At 40.8% G+C, this 24,224-nt stretch overlaps 1 protein-coding gene across 10 annotated transcripts in view; it reads left to right on the top strand.

The window, feature by feature from the left end:
- The window catches only part of LOC144282280 (uncharacterized), a 159,240-nt gene that overhangs the window by 18,519 nt on the left and 116,497 nt on the right, over positions 1–24,224 (top strand). For 5 of the 10 annotated variants that reach the window (XR_013350670.1, XR_013350668.1, XR_013350665.1 and 2 more), the window contains exon 2: positions 15,316–15,466. The exons of 2 other annotated variants lie outside the window; for them this stretch is intronic. Coding sequence is in view for 1 of the 8 variants with exons in the window: in XM_077845756.1 (XP_077701882.1) it covers positions 16,287–16,341 (55 nt within the window). In the remaining 7 variants the exon portion in view is untranslated. Of the gene's footprint in view, positions 1–15,315; positions 15,467–16,155; positions 16,342–24,224 lie in introns of all 10 variants that reach the window. 3 more of the 10 variants (XR_013350662.1, XR_013350666.1, XM_077845756.1) reach the window with 1 other exon arrangement.

Genomic DNA, 24,224 nt, shown 5'->3' with positions numbered 1-24,224 from the left:
ATCGCAGGTGTAGACAGCTTGAGCCCTAAGTTATCACGGGGCAGAAATTGTGATTTTCCTAAGTACTTTATTAGTTCTTCCTGCTGGAAGCTTCCTCGGGCAATGTTTTCATGGGGAAATATTCTTATGTGGGGAAGTTCTTATTGGGGAAGGCCACAGCCTCCTTAAGTCTTCAGGCAGTTTTCCTAGCATTTAGCTAAAACTTTACTTGGGTAGAAATCTCTGTTTTCTCTCAGAAGAACTTAAAGATCTGTAACATTTCTTTATCTTTTTCTTCTTGGAGTGGAAGAGGCCTTTTTTTGTTCCCCTTTTAAGAGGGCTATAACTTTTGAAATAATATCTGCATCTGTAAACATTTAAAGCAGATATCTCCCATTCAGGTATTTACCTCTACTTTTTTTTTTTTTTTGGACCTTTTACTCTTCTTTTTTTTTTTAAATTTAAACTCAGTGAGCCAACATAAAGTACATATTAGTCCCCCTACTTTTGAAAACCAGCTGTGGGCTACTGGATGGAGCTGGCAAAGTCTGCATGACCTCCACACCTTCTGACACAGAATATCATGGCTATACACGGTATCACTTAAAGGAACTGACATTTGACCTTTTTAACCGAAAATACGAGGACGATTCACGAAACAGTGAATTATTGTTTTCTGTTGCCAGGACATCTATCTGTGTATATCCAATTCAGAGGCCAGGAATCACAGTAGTCTTAGTTCCACACAATGAATTTCTGGCTAATAAAAACAAAAACAAAACCACCATCCTCAGAACTTCATTTGATTTCTAAAAATCAGCTATACTCCAGAATTTTCAAGAGTCAAATCTTTGCCAAAAAGCTAGATGTAAGTTATATTTTGGATGTTGTTCATTCCAGAGTTGCTAAGAGCTTCGTTGATGGGCAAGCATTTTTTTGAGCATCTGTTCCTTCTGTGTGCTTTGGAGGATGCAGGTGGAATCACAGAATTACAGATGACGAGTCAGATAAAAATACAGCAGGTGTGTCAGAGGCGGTTAGAGCTCACCAAATTTTAACTGCTCCTTTTTCTCTCCCTCCTGCACCCCCTCCACTGCAGGTAGGTTGGAGCATTATGAATAGTTCTGGCCAATGAATAGTGAGCAGAAGTGCTTTGGCAATTTTGGGCTGACGTCTAAGAGCTGGTGTGCTTCCTCCATTTCTTTCTTCTAAGAGTTCCAGGTGGCATAGCGCTAAGATAGAGGATGCTGATAAGGGAGAGAAATGAATTCTAATTGGATTAAGCCCCTGAGGTCTGAGGTTTGCTTTGTAGTGGCTAGCATTCATTGCCCTGATCAATATAATAGATGGTACTCCTAACATTAGAAAGTTACTGGAGAAACTGGGACCATTATCCACACTAAGAAATCATAAATCTGACTTTGGCTCAGAATCAACTGGGGGAGCATTAAAAAATTCACATTTCTGGACCCACACAAGATTTACTAACAATTTGGGGGGAGGGCCTGTCAATCAATATTTTTATCAAGCTTCCTCAAATGATTCTAGATCATTCCCTTCAATTCCAAATTCTTCTTTTTGGGATCCCTGGGTGGCGCAGCAATTTAGCGCCTGCCTTTAGCCCAGGGCGGGATCCTGGAGACCCGGGATCGAATCCCACGTCGGGCTCCCGGTGCATGGAGCCTGCTTCTCCCTCTGCCTGTGTCTCTGCCTCTCTCTCTTTCTCTCTCTCTCTCTCTGTGACTATCATAAATAAGTAGAAATAAAAAACAAAACAACAACAAAAAATTTTAGAGCTAAAACTAGGATCAGCAAACCATAGACTCCAAGGGCCAAATGTAGCCCACACTCTGTTTTTGTAAATAAAGTTTTATTAAAATACAGCCACATTCATTTGTTTGCATATTGTCTATAGCCACTTGCAGTATAAAATCAGAGTTTAGTGACCTCATGGCCTGGAGAGCCTAAAATATTTGTTACCTGATCCTTGCAGAAAAAATTTGCAGACTGCTGATTTACATAATTGTCTCCATGCTTGAAAAAGGCATGAGCTCTTGATTTGACCCTGCTCGTGATTGGAAGACTCAAATTCTCAGCCCTCTTGAGTAAGTGTTAGAAGGGCCCTTCATGGAGTTATTTAACTTTTGGATCAGCTGCACACATTATCATATCTCCATGCTCCAAAGAACACTTAAAAGTCATACAAATTCCCTTAGGGGGAACCACCAGCAATACAACCATAGGAACACAACTATTTTAATAGAATCTAGACAGAACTGGATGATATTTAAAGGGGGGGGAATGACAATTTCCAAATATGCCTGGGTTCTTATAGTTTTTTTTTTTACTACAAATAAAATATCAATGTTTAATGATAATCAAGTCACGCTACTGTACAAATTTTCTTTAGAGTTTATCTTTTACTCATGATCAGTTTACATCAAGGGCTTTGTACATACAACCCAAAAGTTTAAAAATAATTTGTATTTAAATATGTATGTACCTTTAAATATGTGTATTTAGGTACGCACATTTAGATATAAACTTCAAAGCTGTCTGGTCCTGGGAATTAAAATTTAAAGTGCAGTTCTGGGGGGATAGCTCTTTTAACCAGCTCCAAAGGCAGATATAAGCCAAAGATCTCTTCAGTTCAGTGCAATGAATGGAATACTCTTGTGTTTCACTCTTCTTTGTCACTGAGGCCTCCCTTCCTCTCCCCTTCCACCTCCTCAGTAAATACTGCCAATCAGAAACCAAGTGGATTACAGCAGAGAAGCTGAATGTTCTTGCTTCTTAGTGGGCAAAGGGGAAATTTTGTCTCGGCTAAATGATCTGTTACTCCTCAGGGAAGGAAAAAGGAATGCGCCTCATGTTTGAATCACAAGGAGCCTCACCTGGTTATTTTTGAGGAATTCAGATGGGATTCTGATAAATTCCACTGCAGAACAAATGACACTGGAATATCATAGCTGAAGTTCTGTAGGAGCTTTAAGGTGGTGGTTCTTTGACACTTAGAAGCAAAAAGTTAGGTTTAATCTTCCTTCCCTCCATACTTTAATTTATATACTTTCTTGGAGCTAGGAAGAAAGAAAAATCAAAGCATACAATTTGATTATAATCCCTAATGGAAGTAATGGGTAACATGTGTCCTTAATTTTGGTTACTCTTCTAGTCACTTGTCGCCAGTTAATTGAGAGTGGCAGTCCCAATTAAACAGCTCCTAGTAGCATGTAATGGCTAATTGTGAGCAGGTTAGAAGCCTTCTTTGTCTTTGAAAAGGTCTCTTAATTCTCCAGGGCATGTCTGTTTTGGATTGAGTCATAACATGGTATCAGCTGATTTAAATTCAAGAAAAGTCCTTTAACACGAAGGCTCAAATAAATGAATTTACACTGCATGTCGTATGTTTAGCAGGTGACTGAGATCATGTGCTCTTTGCCCCACTTACCAGAAAATTATAATATATAAGGGATTTAAATGAGGCCTTCACCAGCCCTGCCGCTAGGGGCAAAAATAATGTGGTGAAGCGGTGGGCAAGAAGTTTGTTCATTTGGGTCATTGCAGGGACTTCTGATTGAATTCGGGTAACTTCTTCTAAAAAGATATACCTCTCTTCCCTTTACCTGTACCTCCAGAACACTCATTGATTTATGCAGCTGCTATTTCCAAATTGCTGGGCTAGATAACATGTCTCTCAAAATGCTTTGGCTGAGGGGGTCTGTGATTAGGAAAGTCTATTATTGATGAAGGCACATGTTCTTTGCTGTAACAATCACTAAGATATCCCTACTATGGTGTCTGAGCACCGCACAGGCTAGCAGGCTCACTAAAACATGGAACATGTTGGCTGGAGTTTTGTCAACACAATTTTCATTAATAGAAATGGGATTCATGTGGGCGAGAACCAGGGCCCTCCTGGGGGAGCATGGGTGCACCAACGAGTGGCTTTCACATAAGAAACTGTTTCTCTTTCCTTTATCTCAGAACCAAATAAAAAATGTATGAAAATCATCATTTCACTTTAGAATCATTTATGGATATGGATGGGCCTGGATGATCGAGAAAATCAGCCAAGCCCATTTCAGGATGCAGGTCTGAACTTCTTTTCTGTCTTTCTTGGCATCTTTCATTTGGACTCAGCATAAGGACAGCATTCAGCAGGTCATGCTGGCCTGCTTCTAAACCATTCATCCAGCTTCTGGACCTCTCTTTCATTTTTTTCTTTCTTTCTTTCTTTCTTTCTTTCTTTCTTTCTTTCTTTCTTTCTTTCTTCTTTTTTTCTCTTTCATTTCTTATCCAACTTCCTACTCTTTCTCCTTTGCTTTTTTTCTGACTCACTTGCTATACACATATGCAAAATATGGGTGACACATTGCCTCAGGGATCAGGGGAATTGGAATTAAGAATCATATGATAGTTTTTTGCCTTTATTCTTATTTCTTATTATCCTTTTCTGGTCTACAGATAACAGGAAACACTGAAGATCATCTATTAGTTGGGCTATGGGCTCCATTGTGAATATTAGGAACCTTCAAATATTGTGGCTTACCTAAGACATATGTTTGTTTTTCTCTGATATGAAAGTCTAGGTGTAGAGGCTGGAATGGAGGCTCCTTAGCCATCTGGAACATGGCTTGCTACTAGCTGTCTGTGTCAGCACAGGTGGTGAGCTGAGTATGTGGCAGGCCTTATGTTCAAGTTCCAATTGATGGGACAGAGAAATGGGGAAAGATGTTTCTTACCTTTTAGGACACATCTTAGAAGTTATATACATCATCTCTGCTCACATCTCATCAGTCACAATCACATCGCCATACCTAGTTGTGTGTACCCTGCTTAAATTTTGAACTCCTAATAATGAGGAGGAAGTGGAGAACAAACTTAGAGATATTCAATGATTTCTACTATTGTCTGTCCAAGTGGAAACCTAAATAGCTGTATGCATCTCCTGCTCACACTTAGAATATACTCGCTCCCTCTCTTGAGGGATTCAGTTCAAAATCCCATGCAAAGTCAAAAATGCAGTTCAAATCCCATTGCAGTTATTGCAATCAAATTCAAGGTTTAGGATCTCTGGGTGATTATTGGTTCCATCTATGAGGTCGGAACAATGTTCCTTTCTGGGCCCACCTCACCCAATAGTCGTCAGTGGAGCAGTAACGTAATAACCCTAGCAAACACTCCTGTGTGGAAAAGGCAGAAATGCAAATCCATCCCAGTCAGGAGGCTATAGTAGACACCAAATCCCACTGGATCAGATTGGGGAAGAAGTGAGGAGGATTAAGTTTTGTGCTTAGTATCTGGGGGATCTTGGTTCTGACTATCTGGGAGGACCTCTCTACTTCTATTATTTGCCCTCATTCTCGGGCTCCTTCCTGCTCGTGGGGGACCAGGGTTCCAGGGGTTGCTTTAGGGCATGAAAGATCACAGGATTTAGTCAGGCCAGGCCTGTGGTTTCTTTGGCAATACAATTCCCTCGCAAAATTAGTAAGTGTCTGGTCTTTTTGTTTCTGGTTAGTACTCCTGTGAGTAAGCAAAGCCCAGGGACTCATTTACACATGGTTTTTAAATCTTATTAAATATTTAAAATAAGATTTCCTTATTGGCTGCTATGTTTTGCTTTCCACTCTGCCTATCTGAGTCAGTTTCTTAGGATTTCCAGAGTGAGGTACCACAGATGAGGTGCCTTAAACAACAGAAATTTGTTTTCTCACAATTCTGGGGCCTAGACATCCAAGATCAGGGTGCCAGCAGGCTTAATTCCTTATGAGGCCTCTCTCCTAGCCTTGCAGATGGACGTCTTCTCTGTTTCCTCACATGGTCTTCCCTCTGTGCCTACGTGTACCCTAATCTTTTCTTCTTATGATGACATCAGTCATGTTGGATGAGGGCTCACACTAATGACTTTATTTTCACTTCAGGACTTCTTTAAATACACTATTTCCAAGTTCAGTTGAATTCTGAGGTACCAGGGATTAGGACTTCGCCACAAAAATTTTGGGGAATCCAAGTCAGCCTATAACATATCCTTCATGGTTACCTAGAGTAGAGGCTTGGATGGGAAGACAACACCTTGAATATGATCTTTGTTGCTAGGCTGGCTCCCTTTGTCTGATGGAAAATTCTCATATGACAAAGGCTGAAAGCAGGATTTAATCTCCTTCAAAGTCTACAATTTCTTTTAAAGGACTTCTGTATCAGTTTGGATACAGAAGGAGTTCTCTTTTTTCATTCTTTAGAGGCTCCAAATTCAATAGGCTTTTCCAGTAACTTGGATTGCAAACCATAGGCAAAACTGAATTCACTCCCGTTTCTGCAACTGGTTAGTTCTAGGTGGAGCTAATCTTGTTCATGATTATTTATTAAAGAGCCGATGTTTTGAATTTTCAGCCCTGTGGCTTAGAGCTACAAGGGGGTTGGCTGGGTAGGTTGGGTTGGGTTGTTGGTCTCCAGTGTTGATATGCTTAACACATTTATGCTTATCACAATTTTAAGCTAATCATTAGATATGCGTGGCTGTGACTAATAAGGTTTCAACACAGTAGTGGCTTAAACAAGAGAGAGAGGTTTTCTTTCTCCTTTTCTTTAAAGTCAAGAGGTAGGCAATTCAGAGCTGTTATGGCAGCACTGTGCGACAGACAGCTGTGACTCAGCTTGCTTCAACTTTCCACCTCATCGTCTCTTGGGTGTTGTTGTCACTGACATGCTCCTAACTGGTGCTCTCATCATTGCATCCATATTCCAAGCAGCAAGATGGATAATGAGGAAGTAGGAACAGACATTCTTCTTTCAAATATACATCTCAGAAACTGTACCTCCAAGTTCTGCTTATACTCCATTGACCAGAACCCTGTCATATATCCCTTCCTATCTGAGAAGGAGTCTGAGGTTTGAAATTCTCATCATTGGGGAAGAACGGGGAATAGCTTTTGGGGGACAACTAGAGTCTTTTCTACAACTGAAGCAATTTGCTTCCTTTTTAATTCTACCGCCTGGAACTCTCGCACGATTTCCTGAACTATACAGCATTGGCCTTTGATGCTCACGGTGAAGACCCTAAGGAAGAGTGAAATTCTAAATTAGTTCTGAACTTTTTAAAAAAATCAAATTATATTCAAATTTTGTAGTATTTTTCGTCGAGCAAAATCGATACTTAACGTATGGTCACAAGTAACAATAATACATTTCAGCTACTAGGAGCTTGCAAAGTACCAGGTACTATGCTAAGCATTTTGTGTACATTTTCCCATGTAGACCCCAAGGACTGTAAAAATGGGTTTTGCTGGCACCATTTTGCATATGAAGCAACGAAAGCTTAGAGGGATTAAGTAACTTGCTCAAGGTCATGTGGCTCCTAAGTGGTGGAGCTAATGTTTGTACTTATATGTCTGGCTTTAAAGCCAGATATATCTACTATCTTACATATACTGAAAGCGGTGGTTTTCAACTGGAGGCAATTTTGCCCCCCATGGGGTAGTTAGTAATGTCTAGAGACACTTTTAGTTGTTATAACTGGGAGACTGCCACTGGCATCCAGTGGGTAGAGGCCAGGATTCTACTAAACAGCCCTCAATGTACAGGATGACTCCCCAATGAAGAATTATCTGGCCCAAAGTATCATTGGTGTCGCGGTTTAGAGACTCTGAATTGAGCCTCACTACATGACAGATTTGGTGGATGCCTTGGTTCCCAGCACACGACAGCAGACGATCTGTGTCCATGTAGATTGCTAATCTCTGGAAATAGGGAATTTCCATTCCTGTGCAAAGGGCTGAATTTTTCTTAGTCAATAGGGATCAGTTCTTCATTTTAGAATTTGCCTGATTTACATTTTTGGGGGAAAAGGTTGTGTCTTTTGAAGTTGCAGAAGTGGGGAAGTTTATAGAGAAACAGTAGAAAACAATGTTTGAATATTACTCTATACCTTGTACTTCTGAAGTTTTCAATAGAAAAGGAGACATTCATCCCAATTCAAAAAGAAATGATATAAATTATTAATCCACTTTCTTTCTTTGAGAAGGAAAATGGTTGTGTATAAGAGATGTATTCAGGACATGAGCCAACACTTGATGTTACTCTTGAGCTGTTTGGTTATATGGATCTTAAATGCTGTAACTGCTTGAACACTCATAACACAAACTTTCCTTTAAACAGGCATTTATTAAGTACTTAAAGTGAGCAGAGTTTGGTCCTAGGCAACCCAGGTAGAGATGACTGTGACTTTTCTTTTCTTTTCTTTTCTTTTCTTTTCTTTTCTTCTTCTTCTTCTTTTTTTTTTTTTTTTACCTCGAAGGAGATTATGATTTATTGCAGAGAAACAGCCAGTAACCCAATGGTCCTAATAGGTGGAAATTAAGGAATGTGATGAGGATTCAGGGACAACAGAATGGGGTACATTAGAGATAGGCATGAATTACTGTGGGCTTACAGGGGAGAAAACTTCTGTCCCTGCGCAGGAGGTGGAGAAGACAGTGAAGTCTTCTCAGAGAATGAGAGATTTCAGTCAATTCTTAAAGATGGTCAGGATTTGCAAGGCAGGTGATAAGGGAATGGGGAGGGAGCAAAGGAAGGTAGAAGTCCTGGGCCACCTGGTATGATTGTGTAGTATTTGCCCTGGAATCCAGCATGTATCCTAAGGCAGGTCTGCTCCCCCTACAAGGAAAGTGGGGCCTTTCTCTTTGCACAAGATTCCTTTCTACCTTCCGAATCAGGCCTCTGGAACTGCATCTGCCTGCAGGGGAGATCTACTGAGAGTTAGCATTAATGTTTCTTTATAGCCAAGGAGAGGCCCTGGGACTAGCACTTTAGGTATTGGATGCAGCACTTGCAAAGCCATGGAGGAGTGAAGTAATCATGGCATAGCTTGGGTAGCCTGCAATGGAGCTTGTGGAGTTGCCAAAACACAGTTGCAGTTTAGGAAGAGCCCTGGGGTGGGGGGGGAAAAAGGAAGAGCCCTGGGGGCACTGCGGAAGATGGATGGACTGGTGCTGGAGGGGATGAGACTGGAGTCAGGGGTTCACTGTTATGTCATTCCAGGGCAAGTTTAAGTTAGCATAAGTGTAATCAAGACCAATGCCATAAATAGCTTTAGTCCTTTGAAACTAATGTTAATGTGGAGCTCACCTGCTATAAACATTTTACTGGCAGCAGGATATGAATCATAAATAATCCAAGTTTGGAAGGAACAGCCACCATATCCAAATACCCTTTTGGCACAAAGAATCAATAAAGTGACACATGCATCTCTAAAAGCTAGAGAGCTCTTTAAAAGACAGATGAGTTCTTCTTTCAACTTTTCTTTTTCTTTATAATTTTAGCTTTACAAGATGTCTTCAGAATCTGGATTTCCCCCTAATTGCTGGAGGTGGGGTGGAATTCATCATTCACTAAATCTGTGTATGAAGTAGAAAAAAAATAATATGATTCTGTGACATTTGTGATGTCGGAATTTTTTAAAAATTCAGTAACTAGCAGTTTCTGGACTATTCAAATTAGAAAAGACCTTAGAAATGTCTTTCAACTTCCTGATTTTACAAATGAGAAATTTGAAGTCCAAAGACATTCTGGGATCTGCCCAAGTTCACAGTTAGCTACTGGCTGGTCTGAGACCCAAATTGAATTTTCTGGTTTCTTCATGCAGGATTTTCTCCATGAGAAAATGATTCCCCCTCCCTCCTAAGAATTTTCAAAACTGATAATGATTGTTTATCTCAATTTTATAGCAACTTCTTACTTCCTCTATTGGGCAGTTCAAAGAATATACTTCTTTTTAGTTATATTGATTTTAAACAAGTGATTAGGATTGCTTTTCGGTTTGCTTGTGTTTTGGAGGTTTTCCTTTTTATTATTGAAAGATCTAAAAATCCCTGTGTATTCTCTCATTCCTGTTGGAAAAAATTGAGGAAAACTCCCCTCTGCAAAGTATGGAGGTTCTTCCCAAACGAATATGCAGAGAAGAGAACCACCTGTTAATGAAAAAATTTATGTGATTAGGACACACTCTTTTAAAAAAAAAGTTAATGAACAAGTACATAATAATAAAATATTCTGTATTTTCTGCAAGAGTAAAATAAATGTGAGGCTCAGACAATGAAATAAAGTAGCATGTGAAAGTCTTTCAAGCAGTTTTGAGAAGGTTTCCATAAGATTTTGCAAAACGGCATCTGGTAAACCCATACTTGACTGCAAATAGGAATTACTACTCTTTGGCCCAAGAGATATTTTCTCACAGTCAAACGGGGGTGGTGTTGTCACTTCATCTGACCTGGTGTTTCATAAACCATAAACTCTGCATCAGAGCGGGGCTCTTTCTTCTTCTGGAGTTCTCTAAGCTAGCCCAGGCTCGTTCGGAGCCCTCCCCATAACTTCTGAATTTTTAAAAGATTGAGGCAAAGTAGTGTCAAAGAGCTGTCATTGTTCCAACACAGCTCTTTTCTCCAACTCTTTTCTGGGTCAGCATATTCAGATTTTCCCAGATGTAGTTTGGCCTCAGGAAGACTCAATGACTCAAGTTTCTGTTATAGAAACAAAAAGGTTTATACTTCCTGCCTCACTTTATGTTGCTAGGGTCTTTACTCATTGCATTTTATTCATCACTGGTACAGTGAGTGACAGGTTGAAAGGTAGATTGTACTTTCAAAAACTTAGATGGCCTCCTAATAAAGAGTTAAATTATCCAGACAACTGTCCCTCCTTAGTTTTGTGAACCACACATTGCTAATGGTCCTGCTCCCATTCTCATTATCCTTCTCCTCCTGAGCTGTTACTGGGCACATGGTTTCCCAACATGAAGCTGCATTTCCCAGTCTCCCTTGTAGGTGGTGTGGCCATGTGACTAAATTTTGGTCAAGGGGTTGTTATCTGAAGTATGTATGACTTATAGGTTGTGCAACTAGAAAGGTATGTGGCGTGTTCCATGATCTGTCCTTCTCACTGCATGGAAGTTGCCTAGGACTCAGAGATGAAAGCTGTGTCTTGTGGATGCCAAAGCTGTCCTTTAAGCCCTACATCACTTACCCCTGAACTACTATGTGGGAAAGAAATAATTTCTGTCTTATCTATCTATCTATCTATCTATCTATTTATCATTACTTTTCATCAAAAGTGTACTCTTTAATACCTCATCTTTTATTTCTCTAATTCCCCCCACCCCCCGCCCACCTCCCGTCTGGTAACCATTGGTTTGTTCTCTATAGTTAAGAGTCTGTTCCTTTCTCTCTCTCTCTCTCTCTCTCTCTCTCTCCCTCTCTCTTCTGTCTTATTTAACTTATTTTATTTGGGGCGTTTTTGTTATGTCACTTAAGCCTTGTCCTAATTTGTTTACCTTGCTAGAGTGTTTAAAATCATTCCAAACTATTTGTAACTGAATGAAGAGGAGGCAGTGGAGACATTTGTAGCAACTCTAAGGAATTCCTGTGACCAAGAATGAGGTTTCCCTCAGGAGTATGTCAGGGGCATCTGGGTGGCTCAGTTGGCTAAGTGTCCGCCTTTGGCTCAGGTCATGGTTTCAGGGTCCTGGAATTGAGCCCCACATTGGGCTCCCTGCTCAGCAGGGGGTCTGCTTTTCCCTCTCTCTCTTCCCCTCTCCCCCACTCATGCTCATGCTCTCTATCTCCCTGTCTCATGAATAAATAAAAATCTTTAAAAAAAAAAAAGATGTTTTTGGGAGAACCACTCTCAAAACAGCAGCTGAATGAGAATGTTCATAAGAATGCCACAGATTGAGCAGAAGTTTGTTCACCCCTGTCCAGTTCCATCTACGAGGAATTTGTTGTCTAAAACTAAATGAGGTCATGATGTGGCTTTGTTATGTATCAAGGGACACATTTCCTCCAGTTGTAAGGGTCTCAACTGGCAATGTGTGATGACTTCCGCTTCCAACAACTGGAGTATATTCAGAAGCACAATATGGGGGAGAAGAAAATGAACATGACATACGGTATGCAAGGTGCTGAGGTTAGCCATCTCACAAACATATCATCGAATTCCCACTAAAGCCCCTTAACATTGATGTTTTGTTGAGAGAGAGAAAGAGAATGAGAGGGCACAAGCAGGTGGAAGGTCAGAGGGAGAGGGAGAGAGAGAATCTCAAGCAGGATCCATGCTGGGCAACATGGGGCTTGATCTAACCACCCTGACATCACTACTTCAGCTGAAATCAAGACTTGGACAACCAAGGGACCTTGCAGGGCTCCTGTTGATGTTTTTATGCACCTTTACAGATAATGAAACATACTATCCAAGGGTTTAAGAAGCTTGTTCAAAGTTACATAGTAAGAAGAAAAGCTGAGGCTTGAACTCAGGGCGGGAAGTTCCAAGGTTTATGCTTCTTTCTAATAGTAATAGCAGTCTATGGAAGGAAATAAATGTCCTAAGGAGGAACATTAAAAATAAAATTGCTTTAAAAAGTATTTTCTTGATATCCAAGGACATCATCAAGAAAATGGCATCCCTTTAGTCTCCATCCTGCCTGCCCTGGCTTACATGCTCCACTACTGGTGTTACATTCCTCTACTTTTCTTTCATAGAACTCATCCTGATGTGCAGAAACAGGGCTCATTGGGACCTTGAAATCTCATTCTTCAATAACCCTGCCTTTAGGCAGAATCATACCAAAATGATCCCTGGTTTTTATTTTTTATTTTATTTACTTATCTATTTTTTAAAAGATTTTATTTATTCATTCATGAGAGACACACACAGAGAGAGGCAGAGACATAGGCAGAGGGAGAAGCAGGCTCCCTCTGGGGAGCCCAATGTGAAACTCGATCCCAGGACCCTGGGATCACGACCCAAGCCAAAGGCAGACGCTCAACCGCTGAGCCACCCAGATGCCCCGATTCCTGGTTTTTAAAATCCTTCATAACCTCTCCTAGAAAATGATTCAACCTTTTCACAATTTTTACTTAATAGAGACTCTTCCTTCTGTACAACATGAGTCCTTTATGCTGTCATTTGGATGCATACCATGACCAGCACACTGGGTGAGAAAGAAGAGCAGAAATACTATTTGTTAACAGTCCTTTCTATCCTAGAAATTTATCTGTTATATTACTCTTTTTCTTGCCCTTTGGGAACAATAATCCAGGTTCCTTTAACCTGTCCCCATCTGCTTCATCTTGGATCTCTGTGGGGTTTTTGGATATAACTCCAAATTTCACATTTTTATTAGTAGAACCCTAGACTGGGGCCGTAGCAATGGATAATGTTGGTTACTTTGTACGTGGACAGCACTGCGCTAGGTGTCGTTGGAGCGCATTGCTTTATCATGTCCTCATCACTATTCTGTGAGCAAGGTATAGTTCTGAGTTCTGGGCTACACTGCAGGAAACAGGTGCTTAGAGAAATTAAGTCCTTTATGTGCTAAGATATAAGATCCCCTCAGAAAAGAGGGGATCACCTTTAGTCAGTCCTTATAAAGTCTCTTGGGTTCTGTGCACTTGTTCAACTTGTTTAAAGCCACAGAAGCCTGAGATGACCTCCGAAAATTCTCTCGAAAGCTGATAGAAGTCACCTGCAGAATGCCTAAAAAAGGAGGCAAAAGTTATGACAGAGATTTATTCATGGTTCTTGCGAGGAGTGGGGTGGATCGGCGACTTCACAATTGCAAGGGTTGGATGTCATCATAAACAGCCGTTGAAAAGAGGCCCTTTAAAAGCAAGATATCAGTTATTATATTACATTAAATGATCACAGCAGCATAAATGTTCACCTACAGGATGAATGAACAAAGCAGTTGTTTTCATGTTATGTGAATGGGTGATTGTGGTTTGGGAAACGGTGTCTGATGACAGCATCAAACAACCCATCCGGAAATGAAGATGATGTACCGTGAAGACAATGTCAGGTGACGCTGATGTCAATGCGGCATATCAAGAATCTGAAGAAAACAGTTTTGTGAGATGTGAGAGTGAAAAAAGAACATTTCTTCTTTAAAAAGATGTATTTATTTATTTGAGAGAGCGAGAGAGCATGCATATGGGGGGGAAGGGCATAGGAAGAGAGAGAGAGACTTCAGTAGACTCCCCCACTCACCGCGGAACCCGATATGGGGCTCGATCCCGTGACCCTGGGATTACCACCTGAGCCGAAACCAAGAGGTGGACACCTAACAGACTGCACCCCGCAGGTGCCTCGTCCCCCACCCCAAATATATGTGAGTTGATGTTTCCATGTATGTCATGACTGAATTAATAAGTGAAATGTAAACAGACATTTGGTTATTTTATCTATAGTCCTAAATATCACATAACTCTAGTATGTAGGAAGTTTTCAACCTTCTTTTGAAAATGGAAGATTTCCTTATATTCAGGAGTCTACACCGACTTATCCAAGCTTACAGAACCAAACAGGGAGAGCTGAGATGTGACGAGCTCAGAGTGGCGACATTGTATGGTAGACTTTCAGAGTCATGGTTCTTTTATTTATTTATTTATTTTCGGAGTCATGGTTCTGAGGACTGCTTTCTGTGTTTGTGCTGCTGCGTTTCCTTTCTTAGGTGCAGTTTAGCAAAGTGGGCAGAAGCATAGGAAGACTCTAAGGAAGTCAAAAACCCCACAGCTATGTAAGTGTTTACTAGGTACAATAGGATGTGGTTTTCAGTGTGTTCTTGCTAATAAACATCAAGATTATTACCCCTCTTTTGTCCTGTTCAAGGGGAAAATCCTTCTTTCTAGAATAGTTTCTTATAGCCTCAATCTACAAGAAGGGAAGGTGGATCTGTACAGGGCAATCCTACCTCCAGGAATATTTCTGACTTGTTATGATGTAGACATTACATAATGGGCCTTAGACCATACAACCTCTCTGTCCTGGTTTCTTCACTTGGAGAATGAGGATATGGATGCTTTTATATTCACTTCTTTGTTCTGCATCTCCTCCCACCCCTCCAAGTAACCTGGGAGGATATTTGGAATAATGCTTGTGCAATATCCATCTTGCCTTAGGATGAGTAATTATACGTGATGGAAAACACATGAAAGTATCTTGTGAGGCTGTTAGTTTCCTCCCCTGTCATCCGCATATCCCAACCATCCACTCCCACATCTTTTGTTAAAAGCTAAAAGCGACTGCCAGAAATTATGTGATACAACGTTTTGGCCTAATGTACCAAATATTCCATTTATTGCCACAGGCTACCGAGGCTTGCCTTTCTTTCTTTCTGTAGGAAACTGACTTTTTCTCTTCCCCCTGGTTGAACTCTGCATGAAGGAAGCTAATTTATTAAGCCAGTGGCAGTTACTTGGATGTTGGGACATATGGTCCCCAAACTGCTTCATTCTGTTTTAAATCAGTTCCTCCTGATGGGCTCCATTCTCTCTGCCATTTATGCCACAGGTGAAGTAATGAAGATGCTTATTGTGGCTTCCTGTTAATATTCCAAGGCCTGAGGCTCAGAACAGCAGGATGTCTGTTCTCCAGCTGTTTCTCCAACAGGAAGAAGGGATAAAGTAAACAAAGCATACACAGTAGTCCATTGAAACCACAGGTAATTCATGGCTGCAGTAAAAACAATTCAATGTTACCAGACTGGTCCACCATCATAGATTCCCATTAGCAAAAGCAGTTTCCAAATACTTTGAGGGTAGATGATAGTTTCTTTCAAGTCCTCCATATCCAGAGGGCAGCTAACCTGTCAATCCAGATTTTGGCCAATGAGTCCTAATGTTCCTGCCTTTTAAATGATTTTTAAGGGGAATTCTATGGGATGGAAAGGGGGCAATCCTGGTATAAACACTCACAGATTTCTACCAAATAAATACTGCTTTGATCTTAAATTTGAATTTAAAATATATTTGATTTCACAAGACCTTCAAAAATGGAAACTGTGTAACACTTTTGCTAATAATTTACTGCTTAATACTAGCAAACTTTAGTTCCCCAGATAGATGAATGTAATCCAGCCAAATGAATGCGCAAAATTCTTGTTATATGACTTGCCTTTTTTTAGAAATATAGAAAATGTGGATAGTATAAAAGCCTTATGTGAAATAGTTATTGAAGAAGGACCCAGAGCCTGATTCCTGAGCCTATTTCTACGTAGATGTGTGAGTTTGGAGTCCAAAGCTAATTTCTCCAAGGAAAGATCAATTTACCTCTTAGTCATTTATAAGATCTAAATCCCAAACTTTTGAAATGCTGCCAATGAATTTCCAAAGACTTTTTCTTTTGAACAAGGTGTGTATTTATTCATCTCACTGAAAGCAATACTCCGTACAGAGCCAAGTATGATTCAGAATGAAATTTAAATTGGATTAAACAAACCATGCAAAGTCACAGGCTTGAATGGACATAGACATTTTTAATGAATGCTGGTGGTAATGAAATGGATTCACCAAGCCAATCACTCTTCCCTGCCTCATGGTGAGCATGGAAAAACTCACTCACAGTTTTATTATGATCACTCATTATGTTTAAAACTTATTTTCAACTTTATGGTATTATTTTCCTTGTTATTTTATTTTCCTGTAGGGAAAAATTAAGGACTGTGGGTAGCATTGATGGAGAAGTTTGATGGATGCCTAGTTTGACTCAAAGATAAAAGGATGCTTAAATCTCTATTTGCACAGCAAAATATTCAATTCTGTGAATATTTTGAGAATTTTTTTTTGTCAGCCTTAACCAAGACTTACCGTAGCAATCTCAATTTATTAGGAAAACAAACAATCTGCTTTTTAGGTGAAGAAATGGGTTAAAGGTAGCCACATCATCCCGGCTAATGTTATGACATAATGACAAAAGACACTGAGCTTGGATTTGGTAGGCACAAGGATGAATAATACTGTCTTAACTTGCACGTATCATCAACAAATATGGATCAGGAGTCTGGTCTCTAAGAGGTTATTCATCACTGACTCTGTATCCAATAGTGTATAAGGATGAAAGATACACAGTCTTGCTAAGAACACGAGCAGGAAAACTAAAAACTGAACTGCAATGGGATGGGTGTGAAAGAGAGGTGTTCAGCATGCATTTTTTTCTCTTCCACTGTATTTCAATTTATTTGAGGGGAATTATCTTTCCTCCATTGTGTATTAGTGGGGAGATCATTTCCAATGTAGCCACAGGATGGCCAGGCCAGTCATGGAAACTAAGGTTGGCCAATCAGACCCTCTTTGGAGACTTTGACACTAGGATGGAGGGCATATTTCCTCTGATTCTTGGCTATGAGGCAAATGTGCCCTCTGCTTCTTGCCTTTAATTTCCTTGGACCTTGGGCGTTTCCAAACCTGTACCTCCAACTACCATCGAGCCCATGCTGTGCCTCCAAAGTTCTTTTTTATTATAGTTTTCTTTGATTCAGTTTTTAATGCTTGCAGCTAGAAGTCTTAAAACAGAATCATGATCTAGAGTAGGGGCGAGAGGAGTAGCAGCTTTGACAAAACATTAACACCTGAACTATGTCTTTAAGGACAAGAAGGGGTTTCCTAGTAAGGAAGTGGAATGAGGAAATAGCACATACAAAGGCTTGGAGGTTAGAGCAGCTGAGGCAGGTATCACTCAGAGGAAATGAAAGGAGCTTTGGTGGTTGTTGCGTCGTGTATATGTGTGCACGTGTGGGCGTGAGACAGACTGAAAGCTCAGAGCTGAGACCTGACAGTCCTGTGAGGGATGTGAGACAATCGGCTCTCTCCTCCTTTGGAATAAACTGTGCTTTAGCCATTATGATGGTACCTCACACAGGCCGGCCTGGAGAAGGGGCTTTGTAAATACTTATTGAAAGAAATGTGACAGTTAAGTTCAGTTCCTCTGAGATACTTTCTCCAAAATTTTAGAGTTAGAAGGACTCTGTTGGACCAAGTGTGCTCTGGGTCCCAAACATCTATGTACCATATGTGTACTGCCCTTTGAAGCTGTATTCAGTTGACCCTTGAACAAAGTGGATTTGTAGTGCTCAGGTCCACTTGTACATGGACTTATTTTGATAAATACCGTCCAGTACTGTAAATGGATTTTCTCTCCCTTATAATTTCCTTAATAACATTTTCTTTTCTGTAGCTTATTTTATTGTAAGAATACAGGATATAATACATATAGCCTATGAAGCATGTGCCAGTCGACTGTATACATGATCAGTAAGGCTACAAGTCAACAGTAGGCTACTAGTAGTTAAATTTTTGCCAGAGTCAAAAGTTATGTGTGGATTTATGACTACATGGGGGTGTCGGTGCCCCAACTGCTGTTCTAGGGCCAATTGTAATTCCATCCCTGCTTTTTAGGTAGTATTGCATGTGGAACATTCCAGACCATTGGAAACATTTCCTATGTTTTTATATGTTTGCGGAAGAAAAGACTAAGCTGTCATTTCTGTTGGATCCTTCAGTATTGAGCATGTTTTCTTCCAGAAAGTTCCTCCCTATCTAACCCAAGTCTTCTGTGCTGCAGCTCAGTTACTTTCCTGTTGCTCTCCCCTTTGAGGGTATGAACACCACGGGCTCGTCACCCTCTTTGGTAATAACAGCCTTTCCCATGCATGACGTCGATTACTAAATTGCCTTTAGCTCTCCCTTCCAGTTCTCATAGTCTGTTTTCTAGCCTTTAATCATCTTTGTGGGTCTCTTCTCAACCTTGTCCAAGTGCACAAAGTGCCTCTTGAAGCACTTTCCAGTTTCAAAACAAACACCAAAGTTTCCAGGCTTGTTCAAACTGGCAAAATGAGATGACTTTCTAAGAAAAAAAATATTTAAAAAAAAAAAGAGAAAAGAAAAGATATTCAGATGTTCCTGGAATATGAAGTGATACTCCAACTAATTAATGTAGGAAGAAGTCTTTCAATATAGGTCTTTTCAAGTTGATGTCACTTTAGGACAGATTCTTGTTCCCTAAAAGAATCATATAAGGTTGACACAATACATGTTCATAGAGCACTTATTGTGTGCTGGTCATTTTGCGCGGCACTAAGGAGCCAAAAATAAATGAGACATGGCTCCTATCAAAGAGCTCATAAGCCAGTAGTTGAGGCAGAAACAAACAAAACCCATTTAGTGAGACAGATACAATACTTCAAATAAGAGAATGAGGAAGAGTAGAGGCAGAAAGGAAGAAGATGGCATCTCTAGCTGTTGAGGTCAGTTTTGAGAGGATTCTTTTTTTACTTTTTTCAAGATTTTTATTTATTTATTTGAGAGAGAGAGAGAGTGCATGTGCATGATAGCAGTGGGGGGAGGAGAGAGAGGGAGAAGCAGGCTCCTGGCTAAGCAGGGAGCCCCCATGAGGGGTTTGATCCAAGGGCCCTGAGATAATGACCTGAGCTGAAGGCAGATGCTTAACCTACTGAGCCACCCAGGCACCCCCAGAATATTCTTAGAAGAAGACTCAGAGCTTTCCAGGCTGGAAGGTGGGTGAGGAAGTGTGCTCCTTTTCCAGACAGAGACCTTCAGGTAAGAGGCATGAAAACGATAAGCAGCAGGGTTTTGGTAGTGAGTTTAGGACACAGCGAGATAAGGACACAGAAGATGTGCTCACAGAGGGCTGCATTTACTGGTCAGAGGAGTTTGAATTCTATGTGGCAATAGGAGCCATTAAGCGATTGTACCTAATGTAATGATTTAGGAAGAGCGGAGTTCAAGTGGGGCTGGCCTAGAGGAAGATTCTGGAGTAAAAAGTCCTTACAATAAACAGTTGAGAAATGATGTGGGCTCTGGCAGATTGTGGCTAGGAGGAGACAAAATGACTGATCGAAACTCGGCAATTTTGAGACACCTGGGTGGCTAAGTGATTGAGATCTGCCTTCAGCTCAGGTTGTAATCCCACGGTCCTGGGATTGAGTCCTGCATTGTGCTCCCCATAGGAAGCGTGCTTCTCCCTCTGCCTATGTCTCACCTCTGTGTGTGTGTGTCTCTCATGAATAAATACATTTTAAAAATCTTAAAAAAAAAAAAAGAAATTCGGCAATTTTGAGGAATTTCAATAAAAGCTGGGAATGAGCAAAATAAGATGGATACTATAGGACATGGTGGATAAGCTAATTGTCAATCAACTCTTCCATTTCAGTTTTAGGTTCCAGAGGCCAGCTCCACTAACCTTCAGGCTATAGGAGTTGAAAAGTTAAGATGCTGCCTTCCAGAGCCAATGAGAGACAATATTAGTGTCAGTCTTGATATCATAGATTCAGATTCAGACAAGGAGCTCGGAAGAAAATCAGGCAATTCAGCAAGTGACTCTGTCATCCACAATGCCCCACAGGGAAGTGGGGGTGAGCAGGGGATGTAGCATTTAGTGATCTGTGTGACTTATGTACTTACAAACTATTTAAGATATAGGATCCAAGATAAACTGTGGAAAGCATGTATTTCCGAAGCAATTAGACCAAGGACATGACTTATCTAATGAGTGAGAGCAGTGGGTAACAGGTGAATAAGTGTCTCTTCTGCCCTTCTTCTCACTGGGGCCTGGTAGCCACAGGAATGAGGGCGGGATGGCTTTGAGTAAGTGCTAGGGAGCCATCAGGATGATTGAGGGAGTGTGTGGTGGTGGTGGTGGTGATGGTGGTGGTGGTGGTGGTAGGGTGTGATGAGGGCAAACTACTGAGAAGAGGGGCAATCCTTGTGGGTGGCAGTGACTTAGAAGCACAGGGACCTTCAGGGCACTGTTCATTAAGAGTCTTGAGGTTCAGAGGATAAGGGAGGATGATGAGGTTACCCTCATCCAATGAACTTTCTGCCAGAGGTAAGTTCCTGAAATTCATTTGCAAGTTTTCTTTGTCAGTACGTGTTAGAGCGTTTGGTATTGACACTTGATTACTTTCTTAGAAATCTGTCATTATGAGAGGGACGAATGAGACCTATTCTAGAGAATGAGTAAAGCCGAATTCTTAGGACTGTGTTAGGAGTGCTGACTTAATCTCTGTGGTTGCTCTCTTTGATTCTCGTATCTAATAATAGTAATAACACCAATAGCAATCGCTAGGGCCTGGCGCTTTACATATATTACCATTCTCCCAACAATGCTGTTAGGTGGGTATCATTTTTGAGATGAGGGACCTGCAACCCAGGAGGCTCAGGCTATGCCCACGGCTGCTTTGCTTCGTCACTGATGGAGCCAACGCTCAGAAGCCGGGCCTGTGTGATGTTGAAGGGTTTGCTCTCCTCACTCCCTCTTTCTGCTCAGACTACCACAGCAGGGAGCCAACAGGCTAGATCTACAGGCACAGCTTAAGACTTTGTCACAGTAAAATGGAGACTGTGGCCTTCCTAGGGATCCTGGCCAGCAATGGAGCAGTGTTTTTCTGACTCCCGGCTGGCAAATGATTCTGACTGAAGCAGAGGGAGGCGTCATCAGGGCCTGATTCATACTGCTGGCTGGCCTTGACTTCAGAGGCCAGCGTTCCTGTGATTGTTCTCTCGGGTTTTAATTTATGCTCCTGCCAAATTGCAGACCTGGTGTCTAAGCCAGATAGAAAGGTGCATATTGGGCAATTGGAGCCTATCAGGCAGCTGTAAAGAAGCCTGTTTGGTCAAGGGCCCCCAAGGGCATGTAGGCCAGGCTTTCTTCTTTTGCATGTTCTCTCTGGATGGGCACCTGGTAATCCAGGTCCTGTCAATCATACATGATATGATGTCCCTGAGAGGGGATGATGAGACTCTGCAGAGTCTAGGCTTTTCTAATTGGCATAACTTAAAAAAGAAGGGGGGGGGGGTTACAATGGATTTTTTTCATGGCTCAAAGGATAATCTTGGATTATGATCGTGTGATAGATAGTTTTTGGGTAGTCACTACATTTTAAGCATAGTTCTGGGTACTCAGGATAGATCATTGATTAAATAGATAAAAATGATTGCCCTTGTTGAATTTGTATTCTAACAGATAAATGTTACTCTTTGAGGGACATATTCTTAAAACCAGTTCAGCTCATTTTCTGAGTATCAAATAAGCAAAAAGTACTAGGCTTTAGAGGTGAACAAAAAGTTTGACAGTTTGCAGTTTTCTACTAAGAATAAAACAAAGATGCTTAAAAGCATAGTATAAAGCAGAATAGGATAAATTCCTTAATACAGATATTAAGGAAGTGAGGTGGGATTCAAAAGCAGAACACATTTTTTTTTTTTTTCTGGGAGAGAGAGAGAGAGAGAGAGAGAGAGAGATGAAGGGAGGGGCAGAAAGAGAGGGAGAGAGAATCTTTTTTTTTTTTTTTCTAGGGAGAGAGAATCTTAAGCAAACTCTATACCCAGTGCAGAGCCCAATGCAGAGCTTGATCTCATGACCCTGAGATCATGACCTGAGCCAAAATCAAGACTTGGATGCTTAACCAGCAGAACACATATTTTGATATCAGAATTAGACCTCATGGAGAGGACAGCATTTGAGTTGTCTTTTATTTATTTTTTTTTTAATTTTTTTTATTATTATTTATGATAGTCACAGAGAGAAAGAGAGAGGCAGAGACACAGGCAGAGGGAGAAGCAGGCTCCATGCACTGGGAGCCCGATGTGGGATTCGATCCTGGGTCTCCAGGATCGCGCCCTGGGCCAAAGGCAGGCGCTTAACCGCTGCGCCACCCAGGGATCCCTTGAGTTGTCTTTTAAAGGACAGGTAAAATTTTGACTGGTAGGGATTCATGGGAAAATCATATCAGATGGAAAGATAAACATAGTAAAAACATGGATCTCTTTGGGGAAGATCGAGAGGGCCAGTTTGGAAGGTGAAAGCTGGGAAAGTAGCTTGGGTGATATTGCAGAGGGCACATAAGTAGCTGAGTCTTGTTTTTGTAGAAAAAAGAAAAGTCATTTGAGGTTTATGGGTATAGAAAAGATATGATCAGAACATTTTCTTGCTGGAAGAGTCTTTGATCCTTTGAGCGGTTATGTACTAGGCACTTTAACTTATTTTATATACTCCTGAAATGAATGGCCATTTTATGGAGTAAATTGAGGATTCAAGGGTTTGGGGAAATCATGCAAGATCGTATAATTAGAAAGAGATGAAATGGAGATTTAAATCCAAATGTATCTGGTTGTGAAATTGTTCTTCCCCAGTAATAGTGTTTGCAATAGTCCAGGTGAGGAGAAACAAGAGGTTGAGTTACAGTGGAAGCTGAATAAAAGGACGAAATGTTGAGGAGGATGGATGGGGATGATACATTGAGAATAGGTCTTAGAGAACCTTTCCATGGAATTTATGAATGGATAGAAGGGAAAGATAAAAAGAGGAAGGGGTCAATGATGATTGAAAGTTTTACCTCCTAGAACAGCAGCACCATTAATAGAAGCTGGGAAGTTGGGTGGAAGAACTGGTTTTGTTGAGGAATAGGATGAGTTTGGTTTTCAGCATGTTTGCTTTGTGGTATTGGAGAAACATCCAAATATCCGGCTAGAAGATTGCAATGAAAGTCTGAGCTCAGGACCAATTAATTGGGAGCAATCTAGGTAGTAGTGATCATTCAATTGCCACTATCACTGGGGGAAGAGATAATTGGACAAACTTAAAGGGCCAAACCAAGATAAGAAACCGGGTTTCAGAGTGAAAAAGAGCCAACAAAGGATTCAATTCTTAATTTTGAAAATAGGCCCCACAGTAAAGGAAATGGGTAAAAAGTAAACAAGTGTTTGAAACCTGATATCTAAGAGCCTTTAGAATGTGGATTCTTAAGTGCTCCACAGTGACTGCCATGTCTCTTATATGTTTGGATAACTTGTGTTGCTTGCATAAGTAACCTAGAATAGCTTCTTGGCATTACAGATGTATTGTCGTGAGTTGATGCCTCAGCCCCTCCTATCTATGAGACTCAGGGTCTTCCTGGATGTGTACTAATGACTCAGATCTAGGCATTCTTATTTGGGAATGTTTGAGCAACATTTCCTTCAACCCTGCCTTTAGTGGTCTTTGTCCTGCAAGGGAATGTCCATATGGCTCTTTCCCCACCTCCATTCCCATCTTTTCCCTTTACTCTCTGTAGGAGATCGTAATGATGATGGGTGTCTTGAATGGGAAGGTGCCTGGGATAAGCCACAGTCAAGACTTTTAACCTCATTGTACCATGAAAGCTTGGCTCTGTTCTATGTCTTTCTTTTGGTAGAGAACTGGAAGACCAATGCAATTCACTTTTGAAAGTTTATGGAGAAAGACAAATTCAAGCAAGTGATTCATAGATTACAAGTATCATGAAAAATCAGGAAATGAAGAAGTAAGACTCTAATAAATCCTTATAAGTGGTTAGTTAATTATCTCCTCACATGTGAAAAAATTTGTCTGAGAAGAGACATGGTGTCCTTCCTAAAGTGTCAACATTCTTGAATTTATGAAGTGCT

The sequence above is a fragment of the Canis aureus genome, chromosome 13, assembly GCF_053574225.1.
Source record: "Canis aureus isolate CA01 chromosome 13, VMU_Caureus_v.1.0, whole genome shotgun sequence".
NCBI lineage: Eukaryota > Metazoa > Chordata > Mammalia > Carnivora > Canidae > Canis > Canis aureus.
The sequence above is the reverse complement of the archived record's forward strand: the minus strand, read 5'-3'. Positions and strand labels throughout refer to the sequence as shown.